Source organism: Pollachius pollachius (genome assembly GCF_949987615.1).
Source record: "Pollachius pollachius genome assembly, chromosome: 3".
NCBI lineage: Eukaryota > Metazoa > Chordata > Actinopteri > Gadiformes > Gadidae > Pollachius > Pollachius pollachius.
In genome coordinates this window covers 43,557,369-43,583,819 of record NC_136936.1, presented here as the reverse complement: position 1 = coordinate 43,583,819, position 26,451 = coordinate 43,557,369, and the positions used below count along the sequence as shown (strand labels likewise).

The 26,451-nt window shown below is 42.9% G+C and overlaps 1 protein-coding gene across 1 annotated transcript in view; it reads left to right on the top strand.

Moving 5' to 3' along the window:
• The window catches only part of lrp1bb (low density lipoprotein receptor-related protein 1Bb), a 226,681-nt gene that overhangs the window by 63,770 nt on the left and 136,460 nt on the right, over positions 1-26,451 (top strand). Inside the window, exon 3 of the mRNA XM_079731578.1 lies at positions 14,314-14,451. Within this exon, the coding sequence (XP_079587704.1) occupies positions 14,314-14,451 (138 nt within the window). The remainder of the gene's footprint in view (positions 1-14,313; positions 14,452-26,451) is intronic.

The following is a 26,451-nucleotide window of genomic DNA, read 5'->3' as shown; positions in this document are numbered from 1 at the left end:
CTTATATTATTTTATTTATTATTTTTATGGAGAAGCTCGGGAGAAGCCAGTGTCGTTTTTGCACAAAAACGTCTTCAAAGATTTTTCATTGGAGTGACTATTTATGACCTTACATTATTGTTGTATTGTGCTTATCAAAAGCATCTGTTTACATATCAACCAGAACTTAAATTGTCCAGTGAGTCATATATGACACGAGGGTTCAGAAAGTAATTGCACAATACAATTATTTCAATCAGAATTTTTAATTGGTTACTAAAATAATATCAATGGAGGGAGGTGGGGTGATATGCATGCAGCCAAGCTGAAGGCTTGATTTACTATTTAATAAACCTTTTCTAAACTTTTTAATTGTATGAGGTCGTTGTATTTTAACATTTTAGTATATCAGTTGAATTAGTTGAAGATAAGCAAGTGAATGTAATGTATTATGTAGACGGGCAGACAGGATGAGTGAAAGTCTTTATTTAATTTATCTTGATTAATTTTCAGATGACTAAATAACCCATCTTATTTAGTGTTGGTTCTGGAGGACATAAAAACGTAATTTATATTGACACTTCAGACAATTTTGTTTTTGACAGGAATAACAATCTGCACAGCATATGTTTTTAGTAATACTTTAATCAAATAAGAGATAATGTGTTATCTGATCCCAAATCACAATCTCCCAATTGAGCTTGCTCTATTGGGAAATATTACCGCTATAAACAATAGTCTTTCAAACAATATTTAGACGTACATTTTTTTAATATCGAATTGCTTTTTCTTCCAGGTTTGAAATCAACCATGATATCTCTCTTGGCCGCTCTCATTGGTTCATTATCCCTGGCTCTCGTGCGGGCCTTTACTCCTTGCCCTATCTCTCTGTGAGGCATGTTCTAATATTGCACTAAATTATTGGATCTCACAAAGGTTGCTGTGGGCCAACTCATTTAATCTCCACAAGGTATTTCATTATCATTTCCATTAATGCTGCTGCTATTTTATTTACAATGCCTGTGGAAAGGAAACCTTGCATATTCATCCTGGGAATTAGACACACCACATTATCATGGATTATGTATTGATAGAAAGGGGAATTAGATCAGCTTTGCCCTGCAAACAGAAGGGGGGATTGGAAAGGATTCAACTAGCTTATAAACAGAAAAAGCCTTCAAAAACTGTGCCAAAAGGAAACCGCTATAAGGACGGATGGGCACCAAATGTGGGCATATTGGAATAAAATAACATTTCCGTCTTTTAAGAATGTATGAAACAAACAAATACAAAGGAGGGGGGGGAGGGGGGTCGATGATGGTGCATTCCTGCTCTGCATTGGGCGGAATTGGTGGCTCTGGCATCGGAGGCTCTCCTCCAGGCTGTTCTCTGTCAGGGAGATGTAAACACAGCATCTGAATGCGATGCCAAGGGCCCTGTTTGCCTAGGAACTATGAGGAGGTGCAGTTTGGCCCATTGGGCCTCTGGGCCTCCCAGAGCTGGACAGCCAATTGCCTCTATACATAGAGCCCAGCAAATGGCCTGCTCTCCATCCCATCGTTAAAAAAAATAAAACGGGCCTCCACCAGCCAACTTTCCATTTATTTGTACCGTCGGCGCAGCTGTGTTGCATGTCACACACGCACATCGCTTCATTTATGGACCGGCGCAGTATAAATATCAAGGCTGCCTTGGGGCCTAGAAACAAGTTATATTTATTGCTCACCATTATCAAGAAAAGCGTTTCTTTTTTTTGAGTTGCCGTATTAGAAGTTTTTAGTTGCAGTCTCTGAAGACTGCATAGTATGCTTCTCTTGATTTAAACTTCCACAGCTGCTAGCCGTGACTGAGAACCGAAGCCCTACTGAGAATCCGTCATGCGAGCGTTTCATGACGCTTGGCTCATCTCAGCCGAGCTGCTGGGCACGGCTCCCCGGGTTTCTCTTGGCGGGGGACACCAAGACCCCACTGAATTCCCTGATTTAATTATCTCCCCCGCGGAGAGAGAGAAACAATAAAAAAGGGTCAGCGGCCACCTTGAGAAAATATAAAACGTAAACAAATACCAATAAATCAATACAGAAACAGAGAACATGGCCGTGGAGAGCAGCTTGTTGCGGCGGCGGCGTCTGATGGCTGTGACTTGGCCCGACCCGATCAGCATTGATAGTGAACTCGCCTTCCCCTAAGGCCCACGGCGCACGGGTAGGGGTTTGGGGGGGGGGGGGGGGGGGGGATGTTCAAAGACAAGTCTCTGTGGGGGGGAACCAGCACTCCATCCCTCACGCTGAGAAGAGAGGGCACGCCTCCCAGCATCTTCCAGCGAGAGAGTCCGCTTCCTGGATCCCGAGCGCATCGCTATCCCAGTGAGGCGGGTATGGAAGAAAAGGGAACGTTCCCTGCGGAGCAGCCAACATGTTCCAGTGAATGGTTCTTCCAGGTTTTAGCCCACAACAATCAAGCCTCGCTGGGTCTTTGCGTTGTTGTTTCTGTGCGCTTTGGCTATGGCTTGAGAGTTTATAATATATCTGTTACGTGAGCAATTATGACCAAAAGGATTTTTGGAAAATCAAATGAGCCTTACATTCGGCTAATGGCCACGATTAAAATTTGTATTTGTCTTCCCTGAACTTTAATTTACAATGCAAATAAATCATTCGGAAGTAGCGGAAAAACATGCGCAAGCATTTTCTTGTGCCATTAGGAATATTTAGGCCTGTCTGCAGTTAAGCGTCAGTAAGTATTATGCTGTGTACTTTGGTCTGACGAACACCATCCTGCAAGCTATTTTATCTGGCAAGCCTCATATTGAAATAAATGTATCATAAATGTGTTAGTTTCCCGGGGGAATGGGCACAGATAGGATCGAGGTTTAGGGGGTAATGTAGTGTAGCACCTTGTTATTGAGCTGAAGGACAGCTTCTTCTGCGTTATGTTGACTCTTCTTCCCTCTCAGTCTCTCCCCGTTCTCAATGCCGATGCACTCTCTATGCATCTGTGCAACAGAAAAATAGAAGCCCCGAATGTGCAGTCGGTCTCTCTGGATCCTGCTTAACCTTCCAACACCTCTTAATTATACTCTGGCAGAGTGCTTCATTGAAAGCCCTCGCCTTCCCTCACTTTCAAGACGAAACCTCTGGATCCGCGCATGATCAGAGGTTCGTGTTCACACGTCGAAAAATACCGTTGGATGTCTAGCACTGAGTGAAGGTCGCCACGGATATTTGCCCAAGGCGCACTTATAGCAACAGATTGCCTCCTTGTTTTGATCTCCATACATCATTGGATGTGTCATTAGTGCTGGAGTCTCAGCCGTGGCTAATTGTTGTCATGTTCGGTTTCCAGGTCCACGGTGTTGTGGGCGATCAGAAAGAACCATAATCGCCATCTTCGGCTGTCACGCGTGCATCCTGTTAGCGCTAATGTTAATCTCCTGCTTCCGTGTCCAAGGGGACAAAAAGAGGGTTCCTTCTGAAGCGATAAGCTTTGAAATAAGGCTTTTAATTTACTGGCTCTGTCTCACACTACAGTTGGAGCTGTGCTCACACACACTTCCTCACACTGATGCCATCTGCTTACCAGTGGCGCTGGTAGGCGTAAACAGAGAGAGAAAATATGCTCTGTGAGTGTGTGTGTGTGTGTGTGTGTGTGTGTGTGTGTGTGTGTGTGTGTGTGTGTGTGTGTGTGTGTATGTGTATGTATGACCGTTTGCATGTTTGCATGAATAAGACTGCAGTTCGAACATATGCACAGCGATGCGAGCGGACCCGTCACGCATTTGATGTCCCCTACAATCCTGACACTCCCGTCACACTGTATTGTGTTCCCCCTTTGTTTGATGAGAAGCAACCTGCCTCTTCGCCCTTGACATCACGTCGTTGGGCTTACACCGTCACCCTCCCGCTCCCGCCAAGGGGACTGCAGCTATTTCAGAGGTTCAACAGATTATGTAGCGAGAGAGCATTTGATGAAGCGTCTTGAGAATATCCTTTGGCTGCCTGTTGTCACTCCCGCACCCGCCCAGTTTGCCTCCCGCAGGCGGGGAGGGCTTCGATGGGAGGTGAGATGCAAGCCCCGTTGTCTCCCCTCATGCTGCTCAACCTGTCCTAACCTGTTGCTGTGACAAATTCTTCCTCGTTGGTGTTTCGCGATCGGAAAGAAGCGTTCCGACTTTGGACTGAATCCCTTTGGACTGAACCCCTCGGGTGCCGCAGAAAGAGCGAGTTTTAATAGCACTCGACATGAAGCTGTTGATGAAACCGCAGTGTGATATTGGAGTCTATACTAGCCCCCCCTCCATACCGCCGTACTTTGTTGTTACTTTTCCTTTTATGTGTAGTACAACACCATTTTGGAGATGTGTGGACCCTCATCAGTTTCATAATTGATTTTGAAAGATGCCTTCTTGAAAACACAATGTTAAATACAAATAAAAAATTGAGGTTAAAAAAAGGCAACCTATTCGTTTTTGTTGGTTCACAACAAAGAGAGTTTTCAGCAACAACTAAGTCCCCATAGAGTTTTCAGTAAGTAATTAAATATTTTTGACACGAGTGATAGCAGAGGTCACAGACCCGAGCCAAATATCTTTTTACTTTGACTTTAATTATGAATACATATGCGATTCAATTCATTTTCAATGACAGATTTTGTGGCAACTTAATAACAAAAAATATTGAATGGTGTTTTTAATATACTTCGGTTTATTTGGAGGTTATCCGGTAAAATAATAAAAAAATGACTTCCTCTTGAGTGTTTGAATCTGACCTGAGACGTTATCCTCAATCGAGTTGTCTTCCAGCGGGAAAGAGAATAAAAGATGTAGTTACTTTTGTGATCATTGAGTGAAACCACGGGTCAAGGATCCCGTTCAAATGAGGTTGGTTGCATTTTCTTATCAATATTGCATAGCGGTGGGGCATTCCTTGCTCGTTCACTTTGTCTGAAGGACTCGTTGTAATGATGCTTCATGTTGAATAGAGACCAATCCACTCTTCTTTTTATTAAATTACAGCAGGGAGTTGAAGGAAGTGTGCCTCTGTGGAACATACACATTCAAAACGTACTGTATAATGTGCAGCCTCGACCCCTTAGCCCTGTGCATTGTATTATCAATATTTATTTGGTTATTTGAATCCTTAGAATGATCACAACATGTGTTCAAATGGGGGCTTTAGGCAACAGGAAGTTTTTCCCACAACTGCAATCCCTTCAAACACAATCCAGGGACTACTAACCACTGTGTGTCTGCCCACCTGACTGCTCCGCTCAACCCAACCACATGTCCGTCCACCCCACCCTGACACGGCCTCCGTCAAAAGCCAACTGGGCCGGTTGATAAAAATCCACCGCTGACTATATAGTGTGAACAGGATCCAGCAGACAATCCATCCAAAGGATGGACTTAAATGTAAACAAATACAGAGAGAGGCCTTCAGTCGAAAATGAAAAGTAATTATGAAGCAATGCCGCATGATTAATGCATTGCGGTGGTCGCTCTGTACTCTCTTGATTGCGAATGGCCCAGACAACATAGTGAAACTCATTTCAACTCTATTTGCACAAACACACAAAGACACACAAACACAGACAGACACAGACACAGAAAAACACACAAACACACACACCAACAGACACACACACACACACACACAAAGACACACACACACAAAGACACACACATACACACACACACACACTCACACACAAACACACAAAGACACAGACACAGACAAACACACATACGCACACACACACAAAGACAAACACACAAACAGACACACGCACACACAAAAACACACACAAACAGTGTCTTACTCATATTAATGGGCATTTGTTGAATATAGCAGTCAAAATATATTCAATTAATGGGCCTTTTGCAAGTGCATTCTTAATCTTGAAAGTTGAAAATGAACAATCCCAAAATTTTATTTGACTTGTTCCCAGCATCCAATAACAAGTCGAATCCCTGTGAAAGGACTTGATCTTCTGTGACTAGGCCAGAGAGAAGTGGTCGTCCAGAGCACTCATACAAACCCCAGATTTTTGCGGCAGTTCGGCTCACTAGTATTACAATTCCCTTTGAAGTGGAGGGATTCCAGTTGAGTCATATTATAAATTAAGAGTCTAGTGGAAGTAAGGCTTTATCATTTCTCAGGATGACACACATTTTCAAAATATTTTATGTGTAAAGTAGCGACTCAAGTTATCGTATTCTGTGCGAATCACTAGGTCTCGCAGCAGCCATTTGTATTAAAGGTAAAGTTTTGAGTTGCGCTACTAAACCAGTGACTACAAAGTTGACATTGTTTGTGTCCTGTTTTCAAACCCATGATATGTAAAGCATGTTTTGAAGGGAGAAATTCCCAGTTGGGTCCTCAGACATGCGTGGTAGATCGATAGAAGTAAACCTAAAGTATGGCGTATTCAATTTGTGCATAAAAGGTTAATAAAGGGAAGCACATTTAAATGTCATGTGATACACTAAAGGAGGCAGAGAGGGGCTCTCGTAGGACAGCAAACACAATTGGAGTGAGAGGCCGTCCCTTGGGGAACAGGGACATGTGGAGAACGTGGATGTACCGGTGCTCGCTGAGCATTCAGTATTTAAATAACACCTATTAAATTTGTACCCAATTGATCTTTGACCATTTCAAACTTTTGAATATAAAGTGACCAAATGGATATTTTCACTGACTTGTTTTTTTTTGTTAAGCAGCCCTTCTCAAACAAAATGTTAGATATTGTCTGCTGACATTAGCTGACAGTGTCATGTTGACCATTTTGAAAACATCAAGAGTCGTACGATGTTTTGTACCTTCAGTACAGTTTTATAATTTCAGGTTTGCATGGTTGAATGGAGTGGTGTTAGAAATTGGCTTGATTGAAGCCAAGCCACTTTGCTTAAGTAGAGTTGCACTCATAACAAACGCATCCACAAATTGCATTTAACAATATTCATGGGAATGTTTCTTTCTCAAAGTTAACCACAATGAAATGCAATCCTAAACATTTCACGATGAAAAACACGTCTTTTTTTTCCCATGTGGCCTGTTTGATTGCAGCATTATTCATTTCAAGTTTGTCCCCAAACAATTACATTGGCTCGTATGCAGAACGGTTGGTCACAAACATTTCTCTATTGACTAATTATATGGCTGTTTTCAAAATAATATTCAATTGGCCTTTTTTCAGCTTGTTTCTGAAGTGTATTTCACACAAATTACCATGGCTTTTTCCATTCCTATCTGTGAAATCATGTTTGGAAACACTTGTCGACTCTTACATATGCTGTAAACTCAGCATGTTGTTGTTTTTTTAATAATGCTTAATAGATATGATGTAATGACGATATTGACACAACATAATAATCGTAATTCATTGAAAACACTTGTAATGAAGTAGTGTACATTTGTATTGAGTTTCATTGAAAAAATACATATAAATACACTTATACATTTGATATGAGCATCCCTTGGATTCATAATCATTCTGCGCAAACCAATGGTCTACGCTTAACATTTAAAATGTTGAGGAAACTACAGGCTGGCTGAAGCCTTCCGAGTTCAAATCTAGAAAAGACGGACTATCTGCTTTGAGCCTTTCCGCTTGGTGTTTAGGGCTAAGAGGCTTCAAAGGCATCAAAAAACTGCCTTGTGTGTGATCCTCACTGTTAAGAAATGACTCAAAGCATTATTTAAAGCATTGTAGCATTGGACTGCCAAAACAAGCCTGTGAAGGCGATTAGGTGGATAGTGTCTGGTTGGAAAGAACCTGGTTGGACATACACAGAACAAGCCAAACCCCCACAGGCTAGTGAGTTTGTAGGGCCATACTAGGTACAGATGACCTGCCCTGACCGGCGACCTTGTTAGATATAATGCCATCATAGAACAAAGGGAAGAGGTGAAATCATCACAGATGCCAACATAAATATGTGAATGTACTAAAAATACGAACATGAAATTATTGCTTTTTCCAAAAATAATGTGATTATTTTAGCGATGTATAAGCGTAACAAAAACTTTAAAAGGCAGAACACTGCCTTTTAATGTTTTTTTACACTGTCTTTTAACCCATTCAGACCGGATCACGCATCTGTGCGTGTTTACCTTTAATGGTAAACAAGCATTGATGCGCAATCCGGTCTTAACCCGGCTGCGCGGAGCAACATTGTATCTACTAGATACAATGTTGTATCTAGTAGATACATTGTATCTACTAGATACAATGTTGCGCCGCACAGCAGCCGGTACAAATGGGTTAATAGTTTCATTAAAACCTTTTAAGGTTTTAATGAAAAAACCTTTTAAGGTTTTAATGAAAGCTGTTGGGCTGAAAAGTTTCGACTCATTAAAAAGGGAAGGTGCTCCTTATCTTTTGCAAAACCTACGATTTTTGAAAAGAAATACGATTTTTGACACCAGTCATTTTCAAATGGATTGAGAACTATAACGCTAATTTGCATCTAAACAGCTATCAACAATGAAAACATAATTTGCAAGGGCACATTTTAGAAATACAACATCAATACATTTCTGTGAGGACAAAACTGTTATCAACCTTAACAAGATGAACATTTCATGCAAATTAATAAGTGTTAATGAAATGATGAATGGATATTCAAGATAGATATTTAGCCAGGTTTCTGAAAGAAACACCATTACAGGCTGGATGATAAATCCTGTAGTAATATTCTCTATTGTATGACCCATGAGGCCTATGAAAAGCAAGATGTGGGGCCCTGTTGCACCTGCTTTGGAGAATTCAAATAAACAGGGCCAGTTTGGGTCATGGTTGTTAGACTTCCAACTGAAAGTCAGTGGATACCGATAGCATGTGTTTGAATTCATTTTGAGTGCTTTGGCTACAAGTGCTAAATGATCAAACAGAACATAATAATAATGGATACTCGTTGAGTCCAGGAAGAAAGCTCACCCATTTTTCACTCAACAGGCCGTATGGATCTCGTTTCGGAGATAATGAATTAAATCTACCTTTTAACTATTAACACAGAAAGTACTCTCCAAAGAAAACCTCTGAACAATCACCACCATCAATTTATTAGCTCCACCACCCGTGATTGTCCTGCAATCAGCACCTCTTCGCTGCTGGAATTAACCGTGGCTGGCAATCTGCGTGCGCCTTAGCATCATTTATTAGCACATTGATATTAGAAATAATGAGAAAATATCAAGAAGCCATATAGAATGATGGTTGAAACACAAATCAAGGTGAAGTTCCGTGATATTTTGTGCAATGGAGTACAAAAGACCATGTTTAAAATTGAAAAATACATGTATTTTTCTTGTTTTATTTCCAGTTAATGGTCACAACATTAATCAGGACATTTCTAAGCGTAAGAAAAGACAAGCTTTTACTGTTGCTGTACTCTACCTGCTGCTATAGGCCTGTATAGGTATTTTAAGTGTTCTCCATTATAACGTTTTGTCAGGGAAACCTATTTCCACCATGTCAAGCCAAAACCATATGAATTCTATACCATTGAGTCCAAATACCAACCTTAGCCCTTTGTTTGTTTGTCTTCACGGATTAGACATAGTCAATGTTTTAAGATACATTACACTCACACATCTTCAAATATGTATATATGTATATCAATCATTTGACATCGAGTTGCCAGTTCCCCAGTCCCCCTTGTCGCTAGTATTCATGGATAACTAACTCAGACAAACACATTATCTGTAAGGGGCAGCAGGTAGGACGTCTCTATTTCTAGGGGCTGGTGAGTTGTTCAAAATTGAATAGCTCATTGCATCATATTATATAATAATAATAATAATATATCAGTCCGACAATCTTTTGTTCATTGCGCCTTGTCTTAATCTTTATGCTGCCCCTGCTCCTATTTATATTCTATCAAACCCGCACAGAGAAAAAGTGTTTGCTAGAAACTGTCCCCTCTGGGGCCCCGGGGCCGAGGGTGTGGAAGGGGTGTGGCAGGGTCTTAAATGCATCATCAACTGCAAAAACTCATCGCGTAGCCTTCCACTTCGGCACAATTTGCCTTGGTTTTACGGGGTCACATAAATACAGCCCTGCAATGCTTCTTCTGGCTGAGTGCATCGTTCCAAATGTCAGGGACCCAAAGGTTATTCCGGGGAGAAAAAAAAAGAAGAGGGTTCCTGTTTAAAGTTTTTAGTGTTGTTGCTACTGCCCCGGTGGAAATTCAGATCACGTGCAGTACAGTACATAGAAGGAACAGTTGTCACCACTAAAATGCCTAGAGATAGAGATGATAACTATGTTTACCCTCAGCTACTTTGTTTATGAAATATGGTATATATCGTTAGCTGGTAAATAAAAAAACTGTGCTAAATTGTGTTGCATTAGAAGAGAGAGAGAGAGAGAGAGAGAGAGAGAGAGAGAGAGAGAGAGAGAGAGAGAGAGAGGGAGAGATGGAGGGAGAGAGAGAGAGAGAGAGAGGGAGGGAGTGAGAGAGAGATTACATTTCAATGTGTAGGACATTACTACGCTATGACCTGTTTGCCTTTGAGATATTACTCTTAGCGCACAGCTCGGCAAGCCTTTGAATGCAAACAGCCTTGTAGCCAAATCTAGCAGGGAAATCACCACAATGGCTGTCTTTAAGAAGAGTCATTGCACCATGTATGAAAGAATCTTAACATCCCCAATCTGTAAACATCTCAGTGCATCCATTAGTTGATACTTAAGCTTCATTTAAATGCACACCGAAAGCTGCATCGTTAAGGGGGCTGTGCCATTGAGCCATACTGTGTGATTTGCAGTGTGATTGGGTTCATCATCCTATTTATTTTACCCATGGTGCCACCCATCGGAGCCTTATTATCGTTGACATGTAAGCACATCTTTGAGCTTATCCTGGTCTTCTATTCTTATCTGGGCATTTAGGAAAACATTAAGTATTAACTATTGGGTTGTGGATATCTTTTTTAAAGAACACAATCAAGACCATGGCAGTTATTCGTAGGAATGACATATTTCTGGTAAGGGAAGTTTGTATGTGTGTCGGCAGATATTTGTTAATTGAATGATCAGACCCTGCTAGGGCATTTAGATGACATTCAGATTAAGATTAATAAAACCTTTCAGTACTAAATAAACCAAACATGGAAAAAAATAATTTAGAACAGTCAAGCTACCTATATATGTATATATTCTATAGTCGGGCTAAACCATGGGTTTATTTGCAAGCAAAACAAATCAAAAGGCTAAGTTTGGAATTCCCAGAAAAATAGCAAAACTTAGATGGGGAGAAGTAAGGGCGGTCTACAGTCTATAGTCTCTGTCAACAGAGGGAGTCTCAAAACACTGGTCCGTGGGCTTTTGATCATCTCCTCTTGGAATAAAATAAAACGAGATGAAATCCAATGGCCCACATGCCTATAGGATCCCCTTGCTACATCTAATTCTCCCAACAGTAGAGTTCAATGAGCTCCCCCTACTGATAGCTTCTCAATTATTTCCTTTCAAGAATTCATCATTTCTTCCATACCGGTGCAGAGGACTAGATTGAAGTGATAAAAAATAATGAACATAGCTGGTGGAATGCTAGCCAGAAGCCCTTCTCTGCACATTAATAAGAGGGATTAGCACGTCCCAGCTGATTCTGTCTCCCACACGCCTCAAAGTGGGTAAATATCACCACTGGCTTTTAATTAAAAAGACTGGTGTAGTCTATATATATATGTATCTAAGTGTGTGTATATGTATTTGTGTATGTATGTGTGCGTGTGTTTGTACATGTATAGCATTTTATCTTGGTTAGACACTATTCATGCTATTCTGGCGACATGTATTCCGATGTCTACACTTTAAATACACACACCCACACACGCACACACACACACACACACACACACACACACACACACACACACACACACACACACACACACACACACACACACACACACACATACACAAACAAACACAACCTGTTGTTAGGGCAGCAATAGTACAAGCTGATCATATCTTCATCAGTCAAAATGGTTTTACCTGTTCCTTTTACACCTTCGAGCATTGTAGCGGAAGGCCCGTGCATGCATAATCATCTGTTTGTTTTGCTGTATTCCTAACAGTGGTCTAAGTCATCCTCGCTTATTGTTTGTAGCGTTTATCATTTGCAATGCTAAAGAAGCAGCACATTGCCGCGGCACAGCAGAGTGGCTTTGGAAGCTTGTGGTGGTGGTGGTGGGAGAAAGTGTTCCTTTAGCGTCTCGGTTGTTCCGGGACCATCTGTGCTCTGCTGCATGGCTGATCGCAATGGCTGAATATTCATCTGCCAACCGCTGCCTCGTAACATTAGGCCATGGTGCATGCGGTGAGCGAGCGAGGGCGAGCGAGAGAGGCTCACAGTGATGTCGTGTTGTCAGGGACCCACATAGCTGTGTGTTAACTATCGTACTTTACCAAGCGGACGTGATCACCTGGATCACTTCTGAGTCATCGACTACCTTTTTTTGGGAGGTTGTGTGTTTGTGTGTGTTTGTCTTAGCGTGCGACAGGTGAAATATATTTATATTTATATATATATTTTTTTTAATAGTCTAATAGATAAAATTATACATTGATCAAATATTGTTGCGTAATCTTCCTTCATAACTGTTGTTTTAATGATCAAAAAAAATTATACGTTTCTTTAGACTGAGGATTGTTAAGACCACGAGTATTCACGATCAGATCTTTGTGCCTAACATTACTTTACTCCACTTGTTCTTGATTTATCGTATGGATAACATGAATCAAACGTGGTAACCCGTAAGGGGACAACCCACTAATGGTTTCGGTGAACACACACCTCTGCCTTTTCAATGACAACGTGGTGATGTGTTTATGTATTGAGGAAAAGGCACACGTGCCTGTGAATCCCTGTGAATATACGGTCAATGCTACTGGAGCGGTTCTAGCTCAACAGACACACAGCCCCCCATTAAGCTCCATCCCTTAGATCCATCTCCAGGGAAGGTTAGCTCATGAGCCTGGCCCGTGATGCGGTATTGGCTCATGTAACAAAGATGGCCTCTCTCCCAGGCAAGGTCTCCTAATATTTGAATTGTCTAAATGCGTTGTAATATATTGTGTATCCTGAGGGCTTTTTTGGACAAGTAGCCAAGGAATAGATGTGGAAAAAAACGTAAAACCTTTCACACTCTGCTCCTTTAAAAAATGAGTCATTTTTGTACCAATACCCACAACGCACGCACGCGCACACAAGCAGTCATAAACAAAGACACACAAGAACACACGCACACACACAGTCACAAACAAAGACACACACAAACACACACACACGGGCACATGCGAGCACACACTCCTTCACGCTCTCCTTGAACCGCTTATTTTAAAATCAGCACAAACTGACAGCTCTCTCCGTAATGGCCGCCCTAATTGCGGCGTCTCTTACCTTGTTTCTAAAGTAAGAAAAGAACATGGTGAATAAGTTAAAAGCCTGGTTGGAACTGACACAGTGTGCTTCGACAAAGGCCCCCCGAGCCCCCCCCCCCCCTTCTCCTCCACTGAGTGCCGCCAAAACGCTCGGATCGGGGCGAGATCCTGTCAGGTGAAACGATAAATCCCTCTGGCTAAGTGGCAGCGATGGCCACAAACGGCAATTGATACCGATAGCGGTTGAGGTGAGGATATGACACATTTACAGTTCTGCCACGCCGGTCAGATGTGTTTTATGTGCTATCGTGACTCTGCCACGAGGATTAGGGTCACCTACGCGCTTCATGAATCCTTAAACAGCTGCGAGCCACCTACCGGAGTTGATGGCAGGGGGTGGGGCTGGGTCGCGGGGGGAGGGGATACAGGTCTGCTTGTTCCAGTGCACTGGAAAGACAAATTGAGAAAAAAAAACGAACTGAAAAACATCTGCTGCTGTGCTGTGGAGGCTGTTTCCTAGTGCGAGTGGAATTATATATGCAGAGGCCTTTTTAAGTACATCTGTTTCAGTGGCTGAAGAGGGGTGGTGGGGAGGGGGGCGGCACATTGGAAAGTTGAAGATGGTAATCATTTCACTTGAGGGAGATGGTTATTAGGAATGAAATATGCATGTTTTTTTTCAGATTTTCTCTTTCCCGTGTAGTAGTATTGTTAAAAAAGGGACAAGCGAACAAGGGAAAACAAAACACATGTCGAGTGGGTGGCTGACGTCCTCTTCTAAACAGTTTGTGAATACCTAATGCGTGTGCACAGGGATACCGTCTCTCACACATCTACATTAGCATACTCCCCCCCCCCCCCCCCCCCCCCCGGAAAGTCTCTTGCCATGTATAAATAAAAGGTGGATTATTTTCTCACCCGGTGCCTGTCCTCTCCGTTCTTCAGGTCAGCGGGAGGTGGTGATCCGATGCCCCCTGAACCACTTCCAGTGCATCGGGACAAGGAAATGTATTCACTTCAACAAACTGTGCAACGGGGCCCGGGATTGCGACGACGGCTACGATGAAGGAGTGCACTGTCGAGGTAAGGTATCACACGTTCGTTGCCATGGAAACAATTGTGCCGGTGTCCTGTGAGCCGTCTCCGTGCGTCTTGAAGGTGAATTATGGAGGTGTGTAAAGATAAACTCGTCTCGACAGCCAATCCCCCCTCTCAGACTCCTCTTTGCTCTCGGTTGCTGTTCTGATTCGGAACAAATTAAACGTTTTTCTTGCCGCCGTATTGGAAAAACCATGTGCAAAGTGGTATCATTAGGGGGAGCATACTGTAGTACCTTTTTCCTCAGCCTGTGCTGGCTGAAATGTTCCAGATGATCTCGACTCTCTTGCTCAACTTATGAAGCAGTCAATGTAGTGACCAGAAATTGGTGTATTATCTAGAGACTAGGGCACCCAAAGGCTTCTAAAGGCTTAATTCCTTTTTACTATTGCAACTGGCTGTGCAAGTTCCATGGGAAGCCACAGGGGCACAAGGTGTTACAACCACATGCAAAAAGAGTGACATAATTTGTCAGCAGTTTTACAGTCAACAGTGTCAAGGTGCTCTGGATGCACGCCCTTTGAGAAGAGAAAAAAACGAAAGACGCTTCCTTAGAGGCGCAAGTTCCTCTTTTGTTTTCCCATGTGAACCAATGTCCTGGATGGACCGGGACAAGACGTGGTGTCTCGCTGTGTACGGTCTGCGTGGGAGCAGTGTGGCCGCGGGCTACTCCAGGGTAGCTTAGCCCTCTCGGTCACAGTTGAAAACATTCCAAGGGTGCGTTCGTTGGCCCAGGACAGGACAGAATGAATGAAAAAAAAAACCTGATCCAATGTTGCACTCTAGTAAAATAATGCTTGCACTGATAAATTGACTTGGTAGGTTGCCTAGGAGAAGAGTCTCTGGGATTAAATTAATATTGATCTTAAAGTGGGTGGACATTGTATTTGTGAGCAATATGAGTGTGTTTGGCCCTAGAAATGGTAATTTAAATGTATGATATTGACTATAAATCATGGGTAACCCTGCATCTTTTTAATAATTTACTTCTCGAGCTGCTGTGAAACAATGTCAAAGGGTGCCATGGTAGTTGGATGGACCAACATTGAAATCAATACTACCCAAATGATCCTCCTGTACAGCATTTTGGGCTTTAAACACTGCTCTGCAGCTTTTCATCTCGTTGTCATCATCTGCCCTTGGAGCAAAAATGGTGGTTGTGAAGAGATGTTGTTGTTGTTGTTGTTGGGTGTTGTTGTTGCAAGTTCGGCAGCATTATTAAGTGATGGTTTTGAAGAATGAACCAGCAACCCCTTCACCACTTAGCAGGCTGGGCGTGCACTCTCTGCCCCTGTTCACGCCCACACTCCCCCATCAGAAGACAAAACACAATATATAAAAAATAAAATAAAAGGCCCTCCATCTTTGTCTGCCACGGCCGCATTTCTTCTGTGTGTGCAATTAGACCCCCACACTGTGGCCTTGTAGCCGCCGGAGCGAGTCCGCCGTGCCCCGAAGACACCGCCCTGTCATGTGGATGGATCATGACACCCTGCTGGCCCCGCTGGCTGTTAAATCCAACTTTTAGTGTTCTCATTCACGGTGACAGGAAGTTTTAATAATGCATCGCTTCTGGGGCCTGTTAATCGGCTGTCCGGTTGACTGTGTTACCGAGGGTTACTCTGTGCCGGTGTTGTCCGCAGTGTGTGCGTGTGTGGTACACTTGTTGATAAGGGGGTCGCTTAACACGAAGCGAGTTGACACTATGAGGTGTGCAAACGGACCAGAATAACCGTAAACATTGGGTTTGTTAATGGCGTTAGGCCATGTGTTTATCCATGTGTGTAGGTGTTCCTGTGGGTGTTTTCTAATAAAAGCATAGACTAATTAACACGGTACTATCATCGTTTACATTGGTTCTAAATGAAGAGTTGGCATTTAACAAATGTTAGCATTTTTTCATCGTTTTCTTTACAATATTGGATGAGCGAAGATTTATTTAAAGAGAACCCTTATAGCTAATGACACGTATAGCGGTGAGCTCTTGGGGAATTCATTGAGATGTGTAACGGTTACATTAACTGTTTCTCCCATTGCCACGTTGGTTGAAAAAAGGATACCTGGAGTTGCTTCAGCTCCTTCACATATTGCAGATACTTTCACAAACAGCAGGGATGTAGTGCCCTTCAGAAACGACACTGCTGTGTCATATATTTGTCATTTCGATTGGGGAAACTATGTATCACTATGGCTGAGTATTTCATACATCATCTGATAAATGATAGCTTTCCGTTCCTCTTTGTAACGTCGTGAGAGAGTGAGAATATAAAAAACTTAATTTGAATTAAGTATGGACATCTGATCTGATAGTGAAAGAGTAATGAGTTCTGAATGGGCCGGCTGCCAAGACAGAGTTTGGCAAATGTGTGACAGAAATGCGTTATAGCTGTACAATGATATTCACTCGTTTGCATAATGGCCCGGGCTCTCTCACACACACATCCCGCTATCTAGGAAGTGATGCGTTTTAGTCAGCTGCTCAAGATAGTTTTTGTTCTCATGTTTTATGCAGGTGTCTAGCCTATGGACCTGCTAAATTGTATGCAATCATTCGCACACACAGGATTGTCTAATTCTGTCACTTTAATTTTGCTCTCACTCCAACACTCCGCAAGACAGAGTGCATTTGAGGGAAACCCTGAGCCCTGTGATCTCACACTGAGCCAATTATGGACGACACAAGAAGGAAATTAATTGGATGACACACACGTGCATTGTGTAAAGGTGATTTTGGTTTAATCATCCAATAGTGCACTCGTGCATCACACGATGTATGGGCTATCGGTGGCATACACATGCATCACACAAAAGTGCAAGGCTTTTACATTGTTGCACAAAGCATCAGTTCTATATATATAAATGCGTGTGTTTCCACATAAGGTGAAATGGGTGAAGAAAGCGATCCATCCACTTTAATTGTATGGGATGTTACATTTGTTGGACTTTTGTATCCTCTCATTTCAATGGAATGTGTGGCTTGTTACTATGGATACATAATTGAGATCAAGGATGGCAGGCTTATCATGGAGGATTACAAAATGGGTAGTAAATCTTCCCATAACAAGTGCCACAAGAAAGTTGTAGCTTATTGTGGCTTGCTGTCTGTTTCTCTAGCATGTTTCTCTGCAGAACATGCTCTATATGCTACACACCTTTCCCTTTCCCTTCAAATCTCACCCTAAAAATCAAGGCATTATAGGGCTTATTACATTGTAGTTGAAGATCGTTTTAACCTATAGTATCAAACTAAACCTGCACTAAAACGTAATTGTATGTCGTTGTATTGTTAATTTGTTATACTGGTTGAATTGTTATGTATTATATTTTGTAGTATAAATTGCAACACATTTATCCCACTGTTCTAATTTTAAGATGTATAGACTAGAAAATTGTCCATCGCAAACTGGAATAGGGACATCAAACTATTCATGCTCTCTATGTATCGAATGCTAATGAATCACAATAGGCCCATCACATTAAACCTCCTAGTCAGACGGCCTTTAATTCCAAAGCCTTCCAATGTTCAGAGTAAGTGGCACACTTCTGGGTCGCTAATTCTGCTTGCAGTTTATGTCAAACCACCACCTTTTTCTCATTCCCTTTGGAATTACATTAAATGATGCAAACATTGGCTATTCGTGGAAAGTTGTTATTGGAGATGGCAGCAGGCTGCTGGAGATGCTGATTCACAGTCCTGCGTCCCTCACACTCTCCACTTTCCCGAGACGGGAGTACGTTTAGTGGATCTGTTTAATTATGGTGATATATCACCATGAAGCAGCCTTAATGCCGTATAGCAGGCGTGTGCAGATGCATCTCCCTAACACAAGCCTTTTTATCTTCAGTACATTGCTAAGAGTTGTATAAACTGCATGCGGTTGGACACATAAACTAAGGTAAATTGAGGCAATTTGCAACCGCTGTCTTTACCCTTGCTGTGACCCATTGTATACATACACTATGTGTATATTTAAATTCCATTTAATCTCAACCTCACAGACTCCAGCGGCGGTAACACAGCCTCCCGATGCTCTCTGACAGCTAACATGTGCTAGACGTTTATCTCTGAGGGGTCAGACGGGTCCCAGTCCTGTTCAGTTCATCACACAGAAAATGTGTTGAGAGTGTTTATAGTGTAAAAAAAAACGCTTTCTTTCGACAGATTCGTTCTCTATAGAATCGTTTGTTCGATGGGCTCCATTCAGCGGGGCCAAAAAAACAGCATGGATGGCCTCACTCTTGGGCCTGATTCTGCGATTCATCATCGAGCAAAAAAAGAATTCATATTTTAGTGGATCCCCCCCCCGCTCCAGGCCGTGCGGAGCTGACCTCCCTGGGTTCACACAGGGACACAAATACCCCGGGCCTGCTCGGACGGAGCGCACACGGCGGGAGGGTGGAGGAATCGAGGTCACTAAAGGGAAGTTTTATGTGGCCAGCTGGGTCTCCTTTTGCAAAACTTTACTATGGTTCCCCCCCCCCCACCCCCTCACTCTCTCCCTTCGCTTCCCGCCCGCCTTACCTTATGAATATACATGCTGCCGATCCCAGAAGACCTTCACATGAAGGTGTCCAGATGGAAAAAATACAGCAAAGCCCTGTTCACCTTCAGGAGGCGTTTTCACTCTTAATCATGTGGCCCCCGTCATAGGCTTGGCCCCGTGTGGCCCCTGACATAAACCTGGGGGGGAGAGGGAGAAGGGCGGAGATGAACCCAAGACCACATGGTCAATGCGTTCTCCGCCACAAATCAACCTTTCCTGTTTGTGTGTCCACGTAATTAGACACATATGTGAACACATACGCACGCACAGACTCGCAGACATGCACACAGAAGGACAACCGCACGCAGGCACACATTCACATATGCATGCAGGCACGCACGCCACACTTACACGCATACACACGCACGCACACACACACAGATACACACGCAGAGGTACACAGACATGCACAGAGATAAACAAGCGCACAAACACACGCAGGCACGCATGCACACACACAATTACCAGCTCACCAGAGACCAGGACTATCCTAAAAAATTGGAATATAGGATACAATAATTGAGTGTGTTGTGCCCTTCCCGGACTTACTTATATATATATATATATACACACACATCTGATGTGTGATGCGAAGCAGTCTCACACACACACACCTCCCTTCTTCCCATGTTGTTCCCTAGTCTACAACCGTGCCTCAGGGAGGCAGGACGCCCCCTGTGTTTCCACTGGTCTGCTGAGGAATGCATGGATGCTGCAGCTCCACCGCAGTGAACCTCTTACCTCCAGGGCCCAAACGAAGGAACCCCAATTCCTCCTTCCCACATAGAGTGTCCTCCCCTCTCTGCTAGCCTGTCATCATAGAAACAAGTTGTTTCCACACACACGAAACAAGGATGAATACATTTGTCAACCACTTAAATCACGTTCCAGATTGTGCTTGGTCTTTTACTATGACATACCACCTGAATAAGGTTATGCACCTTCTCAATCCCAGTCATTTAAAGATTATATAAAAATTGAGCTGTTTCTCTGCTTTCATTGTGACACTAAGTCTTCTAGGCTACACATTACTGTTACCCAATATCATATCCTGACAGATGAATAGACACCCCTCCACAATCACTTTTATTCATATTCCATCCTCTCACAGTAGTTTATTGTTAGACTGTATCATATTGTGGCAACAAGAATATTACTTCAGTTCATCTTAAATGTATCACATTACTGATTTCCCAGTACTTGTTATTTTTACCAAGAACTGATTTTGGCAACACAAGTTAAAATCTTCAGGCTCTGCTCAATAACATAGAATGGAATGTTGTTTATGATATTCACACACACACCCACACACACACACACACACACACACACACACACACACACACACACACACATACACACACACACACACACACACACACACATACAAACATAGACAAGTGAATTGTTCTGCCTTCTCTCATTGTTTGTGCGAGTAGGACATTACATTTGCACAGAAAGATATTGGCAAGGCAACATCTTAACAATGATGTTGATTGTCATAGTGTGGGCTGGCATTTAATTATCTCAAGCAACAATTCTCTTAGGATGAAGAAACTGAGAGTATACTACCCTAGTTGGTCTTCAGAGTGATAATTACTGTTTAGAAAAAGGTTTAGAAAAAAACACACTTTTATTATTGTAGTTCAGAAATGTTTATTTGTCTCAAGGCCAACAGATGGTTCAAACCTTTTCAATGAAATTCAACTTGAGTATGTCATTTATTGAGGCCAGGTCTTAAAGGGAGCAGTGCCAAGATAACAGGTTCAGGGAAGGGTGGCCTTCTGGTAAGGGAGGGCTTTACTTCATTCACGTGGATAACATAGTGTCCCTGAGCAATCACTAAATGTAAACTCTGTATCTGCTTCTAGGATGGCAGTTAGCCCCCATGACCCTGCAACACAAACAAACAGGCAGAAATATGTCCTTTATACTTTTGAAGAGAACAAGCATGATAAGAATAAACACAGCGTTATCGTACTTACCTAGCTGTTGTCGAAGACAGGCGGCTCTCAATATTGAACTCCAAGGATATTTCATTTAGATCTCCACGGCAATGATCTCCTTCTACGTCTAAATCGGTTTGTTTCCTTTTTAGGCCTTCCGTTCATACCTAAACCGGTACCTAATCTGTTTAAAAAATTGAGACAAGCATCTGATTTTGTTCAGAAACTAATGAAACACCTTGTTTCAGCTGACTTGTGTTACCAATATTTTAAGAACATTCTCTACTCTCAAAACTGGCGCCACATTGTTTGTGACGTAATTTGTCTTTTTGAGTTCAGTTTATAGATAGATATTGTAGTGACTATTCTGCAGATCTTACTGGTTTTATTGATACTGCTGAGCCAATAGGATTTCTATTGCTTTGGTCTGGATGTGAATTGCTCACCGATATATATTTATGTATCTTTTAATGAATGGGCAAGTGGGCGGAGGCCAGGGTATTACATTCCTCGTTGAGCTACAACTTTGTCATCCATAATATATAAGCATAGACGATGCAGTTAGTGGGGTGGAATGAAGATGTAGATATGAGACATTGAGTGCATAATGGTTAATTAAGGGCTCTATTTCGCATTGACATTTACATATCTCATTAGTAGGTACCTTGGTATTTTTTATCCCAAACTAATCTCAACCTACAGCACTAAACTCAACCACTGATAACATGGTAGAGCTTAATGCCTCCATGATTGCTTGACATTTGCAGGAAGGACACCCACATTTGTTGGCAGTAATGTACAGGCCAGGTAGAACCTTTAAATTAGTTCACCCCAAAAAATGTCATTGGTAAAATGCTTATCAATAATCCAGCCTGTTAACCTTTCCCGTATGCAGAATGTCCCGCAGGGATAACTGTCCAAAGACCCAAATCATCCAGAAAATCACAGCCTGCTGTCAGTTCCCATTGCACTTTCATTGACAAACGGAAATTCAGTTTTTCCTCGATCTGTGTTTGGTGAGATACGTACTGATGGTGTGCTGTTGAAATGGGAGGACTCTGAACCAATTTAGAAGCTCTTAGATCTGGCTGTTTTGTCAATGATTTCCTCGCAACGCTGTACACCGGTTGAAAGGCGCTTGATGTTCGGCTATCGAGCTAATTTGGGGAAACAGACATTTCGCTCCGAGAACATGGGATCTGTGGGAAGGAGACGACTACTGTGACATTGACGAGGGAGCGCCACGGGAGAACACAGGAAGTGTCACCGGGAAACAACAGCTCCCAGAGAGCCTTCTCCATTAATGTTATGTTTGCCCAGATCTCACTCGCGTTGACAGGAGAAGTTTTGGCACAATCGTCTGCCAGGATGCCAGGGAGAAACGTGCAAGCGCTGTTACGTCACCGGCCCTCACCGGGGCTCTGTTTTGACAGCCTCTTGTGTAATTGAACCCCCTCCCCCACCAACCCCCCTCCCCTGCCAAAAAAAACACTATTTTTTTTCCCCTTCCTTGTGGGTGGGAAGCTAAAGGTTTTTAACGCACCAATGATTCTGGTGTCAGGCCACTGCCTGTCAAATGCTTGTCTCCCTTGGTTTGCCTCTCCTGGGCTAGGGTACGAGTCTCGCCACTCAGTGGTGGTTCATCACTTCCCAGCCATGGAAACCTCTGCTGCCCTCAGCCGACCCACCACCACCACCACCACCACCACCACACACACAAACACCACCATCACCCCCATTTTTATTGAGGACAAGGAGCTATGCTACGCCATTGTCTTCGCAAAAGCCGCCTTGCTTCGACGTCCCCTTTTTGTCGGATCATGCCCTGATATAGTTGAATATGCCTTCGAATCAGCCCTTAAACTCATCATCATCACCTCTTCATCTGTTTCTCTGTCACAAACCCCTCCCTTGACTCCAGCGTCCGACCAGGCTGCCCTTCTGCCTCATTTATCTTCCTTACCGGCCCTGTCTACGTCTCCCTCCTTTCCCCCTCTTTATTTTTCTTGTTGATTTGTTTCTCTTGTGTGCTACTTTATCCTTCACTTTGTCTTTATTTCTACTCTTTGTGGCTGTTGCCGTGATGGTTGCGGCACTCTGAGTCTCTAAAGTCACACTCATCAAATAATCATAGTATTATTGTTAATATTATTAGTGTTGTTATGAAGGCATCCGTGCTTCTTTGCTTTAAAAAATTATTGAAGATGACACAAAAAAGATAGACGATGACACTGCCCCCCTCCTCACTTCCCCTCTCCTCCCCCCCGGCCGCTGAACACCATTCAGTTATCCCACTTGATTAACTTTTAATTAGGACGTCTCCCTCCAATACACAAAGCCAAATAAACCACACCACGCAAGCGAGCAGGCAAGCAAAAACACATTCCTCTGGTCGGATTGGGACAAGCCTGACGCCGTGACATCTATTGTCATGGAGTCTATTGTCATATATTTCACGGCATTTCACTTTTTTAAGGCTAAACAAAAGCACTCCCAACCTGTCTCGATCTCTGTGATATGTCAGCATGTCTATTAAATCGATTACTCTCCAGGGGTTGAAAAGAAGAGTGGAAATGTGATCGTCCTTTCGCTCAAATAGTAGTTACCGAAACTACAGACAGATAACGCTGCCATGGGTGGGATAATATGTTTTTGCCTGTTCTGTGATGACAACGAGATTAGAACTCGTTATCTCTTCATATTTTTGTCTTGATAACAAATTAATGAATGTTATCGTGAACAAACAGAGCTGGGATTCATTTGGTTTTAATAAACGGCGGCCGACTCGACATGAAAATTGCACTGTGTGAGTGTCCGCGAAAGACCGCATTAAAATCAAGTGTTCTTCAACCAAGGAGAACAATCAGATTGCAATCGAGGATAGGCAATTGTATCACTGTTGCTACGCAATTCAAATCAAAAAACTAAGGTTAAGGTGTTCATTCATTTGATGAAATAATGAAAAAATTTGTAATGACAAAACGATGTGGGGTATCTCAACGTGAACACTTCTGATCTTGTTTTCACAACAAAACGTGCTCCAAAAAATTACACAACTCCCGGCAGCGCTGGACTTCAGCACATCACAGCAAATAGGCGCTTTATGTAATTGTTGTTTCACCTCATCTCTCGGAACCGTGGCTAGACGTTAAGTAGTTATATTGCACTTTGGATGCAAAGTTTATCCTACAGATTTTAATTGTGTTGAAGACAAACAGGCACACGGACAGGTGCGTAAGTAGCTATGTATATACATTACTAATTGTGTCTCGTTAGAATGGGCAAAGGCGGACTCTGGCACTCAATATTTCATGCCTTCCACTTTGTTGATTTGCAGCGCTGCCAGATATTGTCGCTCATATCATAACTCTTCCTTATATGAGGAAACAATCTTGTGTCATCCAATCCTGTTGCAGGGGGAGGATGAGGGTGGGTTATTACACAGGAGTGGTTTGGAATTAAAATTTCATTGTTCAGTGAAGGCCTCCCATGTTCGTCACTGTGGCGTTTCTTCCACTTTTTTAAGGGCATGTCAGATGCTTGGCAGGAGTGAACTAGTTTTCCTTTTTCAAATCCCTCAGCAAATTACGCTTTGAGGGATTAACAACATTTGCTGTCACATGCGAGCCCCCGTTATCGAGCCCTGGGATTAAAAGTGCATGTATATGCGCATGTAACTAAATTTTTACATACAAAAAGAAGACGGTTTGAAAAAGTGCCAAAAAGGTATGTGCCTCTGAGACATTTGAACTGTTGCATGGCAACTTCAAAGCCACCGGCTCTGTCTCGCCAACATTTATTTAGCTTAATGCACTGTGTTCGCACAGTGCTTTATGTGCTCAGTATTACCCCATGTTCACTTTTGAAGTGCTTGAAATGTTTCACCCCGAGAGATATGAATTACATTAATGTCCCAGTTTCGTCTCCGGCATCAATCGTGTCTCATTTGCCACCCGGAGTATAGCGTACCCAGAAGAATGGTACCAGCCATACAAACCAACCAGAAAAAAAGAGCTAGAGTTGCTAATTTGGGAACGGGGTACTTTATCCGGCATTTCCTTGAAAGTCCCTCAGCACCCTCTGGATTTGTTCCTCAAATGCTGGGTCAGCATCTTAATTTTCGTATGTCCATTAATTAGAAGGCCTGAGTGCAAATGGAGAGGCTGGCTAAGAGGCGGCCTGGCCGTCTGGGCCCAAAGGCCACGGGGGAAGCCATAATTAGGCCAGATGTGAGCGAACCGACTCCTTAGTCCGGGATCCACCGCCCCCCCCCCCCCCCCCCCCCGCTCTGCCGCTGCCAAGCCGTTTCTGGTATTCGCGTTGACAGTGAAACACTACCGCATTTGTTATACGTTAGAGCCCGGTACCATCTGCGTTGCTTAATGCGTCGGGGCCTGTGTTTTTGTCTCGCAGGGATTTCCAATGTGTCTTTTTGTTGACTTTGAGTGATATCGGGGCTTATTTCATTCCGAGCGGACCGAATACGCGGTAATACAGCTGGAGACTCCGTACGTCGCCTTCTGGAGTACCGCCGAAAGCTATTATTTCAAGCATTTTGACCGCTCTAAACCATTAACTGGCCCATTCTCTCAAGGTGTCATCGATAATGAATGGGCGGCAAAGTAAAAACACAGATCTGCCTAACAACGGACATGCTTCGCATCCCTGTGTTCGGCCCGTCTTTAAAATGCCAAAAGGGCTTGGGTGTTTAAACCTTAGTGTAAGCCGCATTTAAATACTCATATTAACTGTATATTATCGTTCTATAAACACATTTCACGTCGAAGCTGTCCATTTGAGCCCATACTGCTCACACAGTATCCAGTATCTTTGTATGTAAATGTGTGTGCCTTTGTGCTCGTGAACATTTGCATGAACGAGCAGGAGCCCACCATGTTGCACCTGTATGCAGCAGATCCATTAGGATTAGTGTGAACCTCTCCTTGTTCAAGTAGCATGCTTCCGGCTATCTCAGCCACAGTTGTTACCAAACAGGGCGTGTGTGTGTGTGTGTGTGTGTGTGTGTGTGTGATTGACAATGCTAAAGTCTCTGAGGGCCAACGCACATAGGGCATAGAGCATGTGTGTCACACGCCTTTCGCTGAGGCATATGGGGCCAGACATGTGGTGATGCTCTCCGATCTGATGTGGATAATAATTGGGAAAGACAAATGAAAAGCTACTCAGCCGCACTTATTAGGGTTGACAGCCGTGTAGCACACTGCCGGTGAAAGAAGACATTGGTATCCGAATCTCGTCGAGCAGTCTCCATCCTTGTGTTAAGTCTCACTCAACGCATGCATTAATTCACTGATGGCGTAATTAAGATATTCATTTGTATTATTGTATGTATGTATGTTTCAAAATGTTTTCTGTTAAATCTTACATAGTGAATGCAGCAATTTAGCAAATCTACAAGTGCTTGCTGGTGCTATCTGTGAACAAAACCATTGCGTTAAATTTAGCTCATAACTCACAATTTGAAAAGGTGTTAT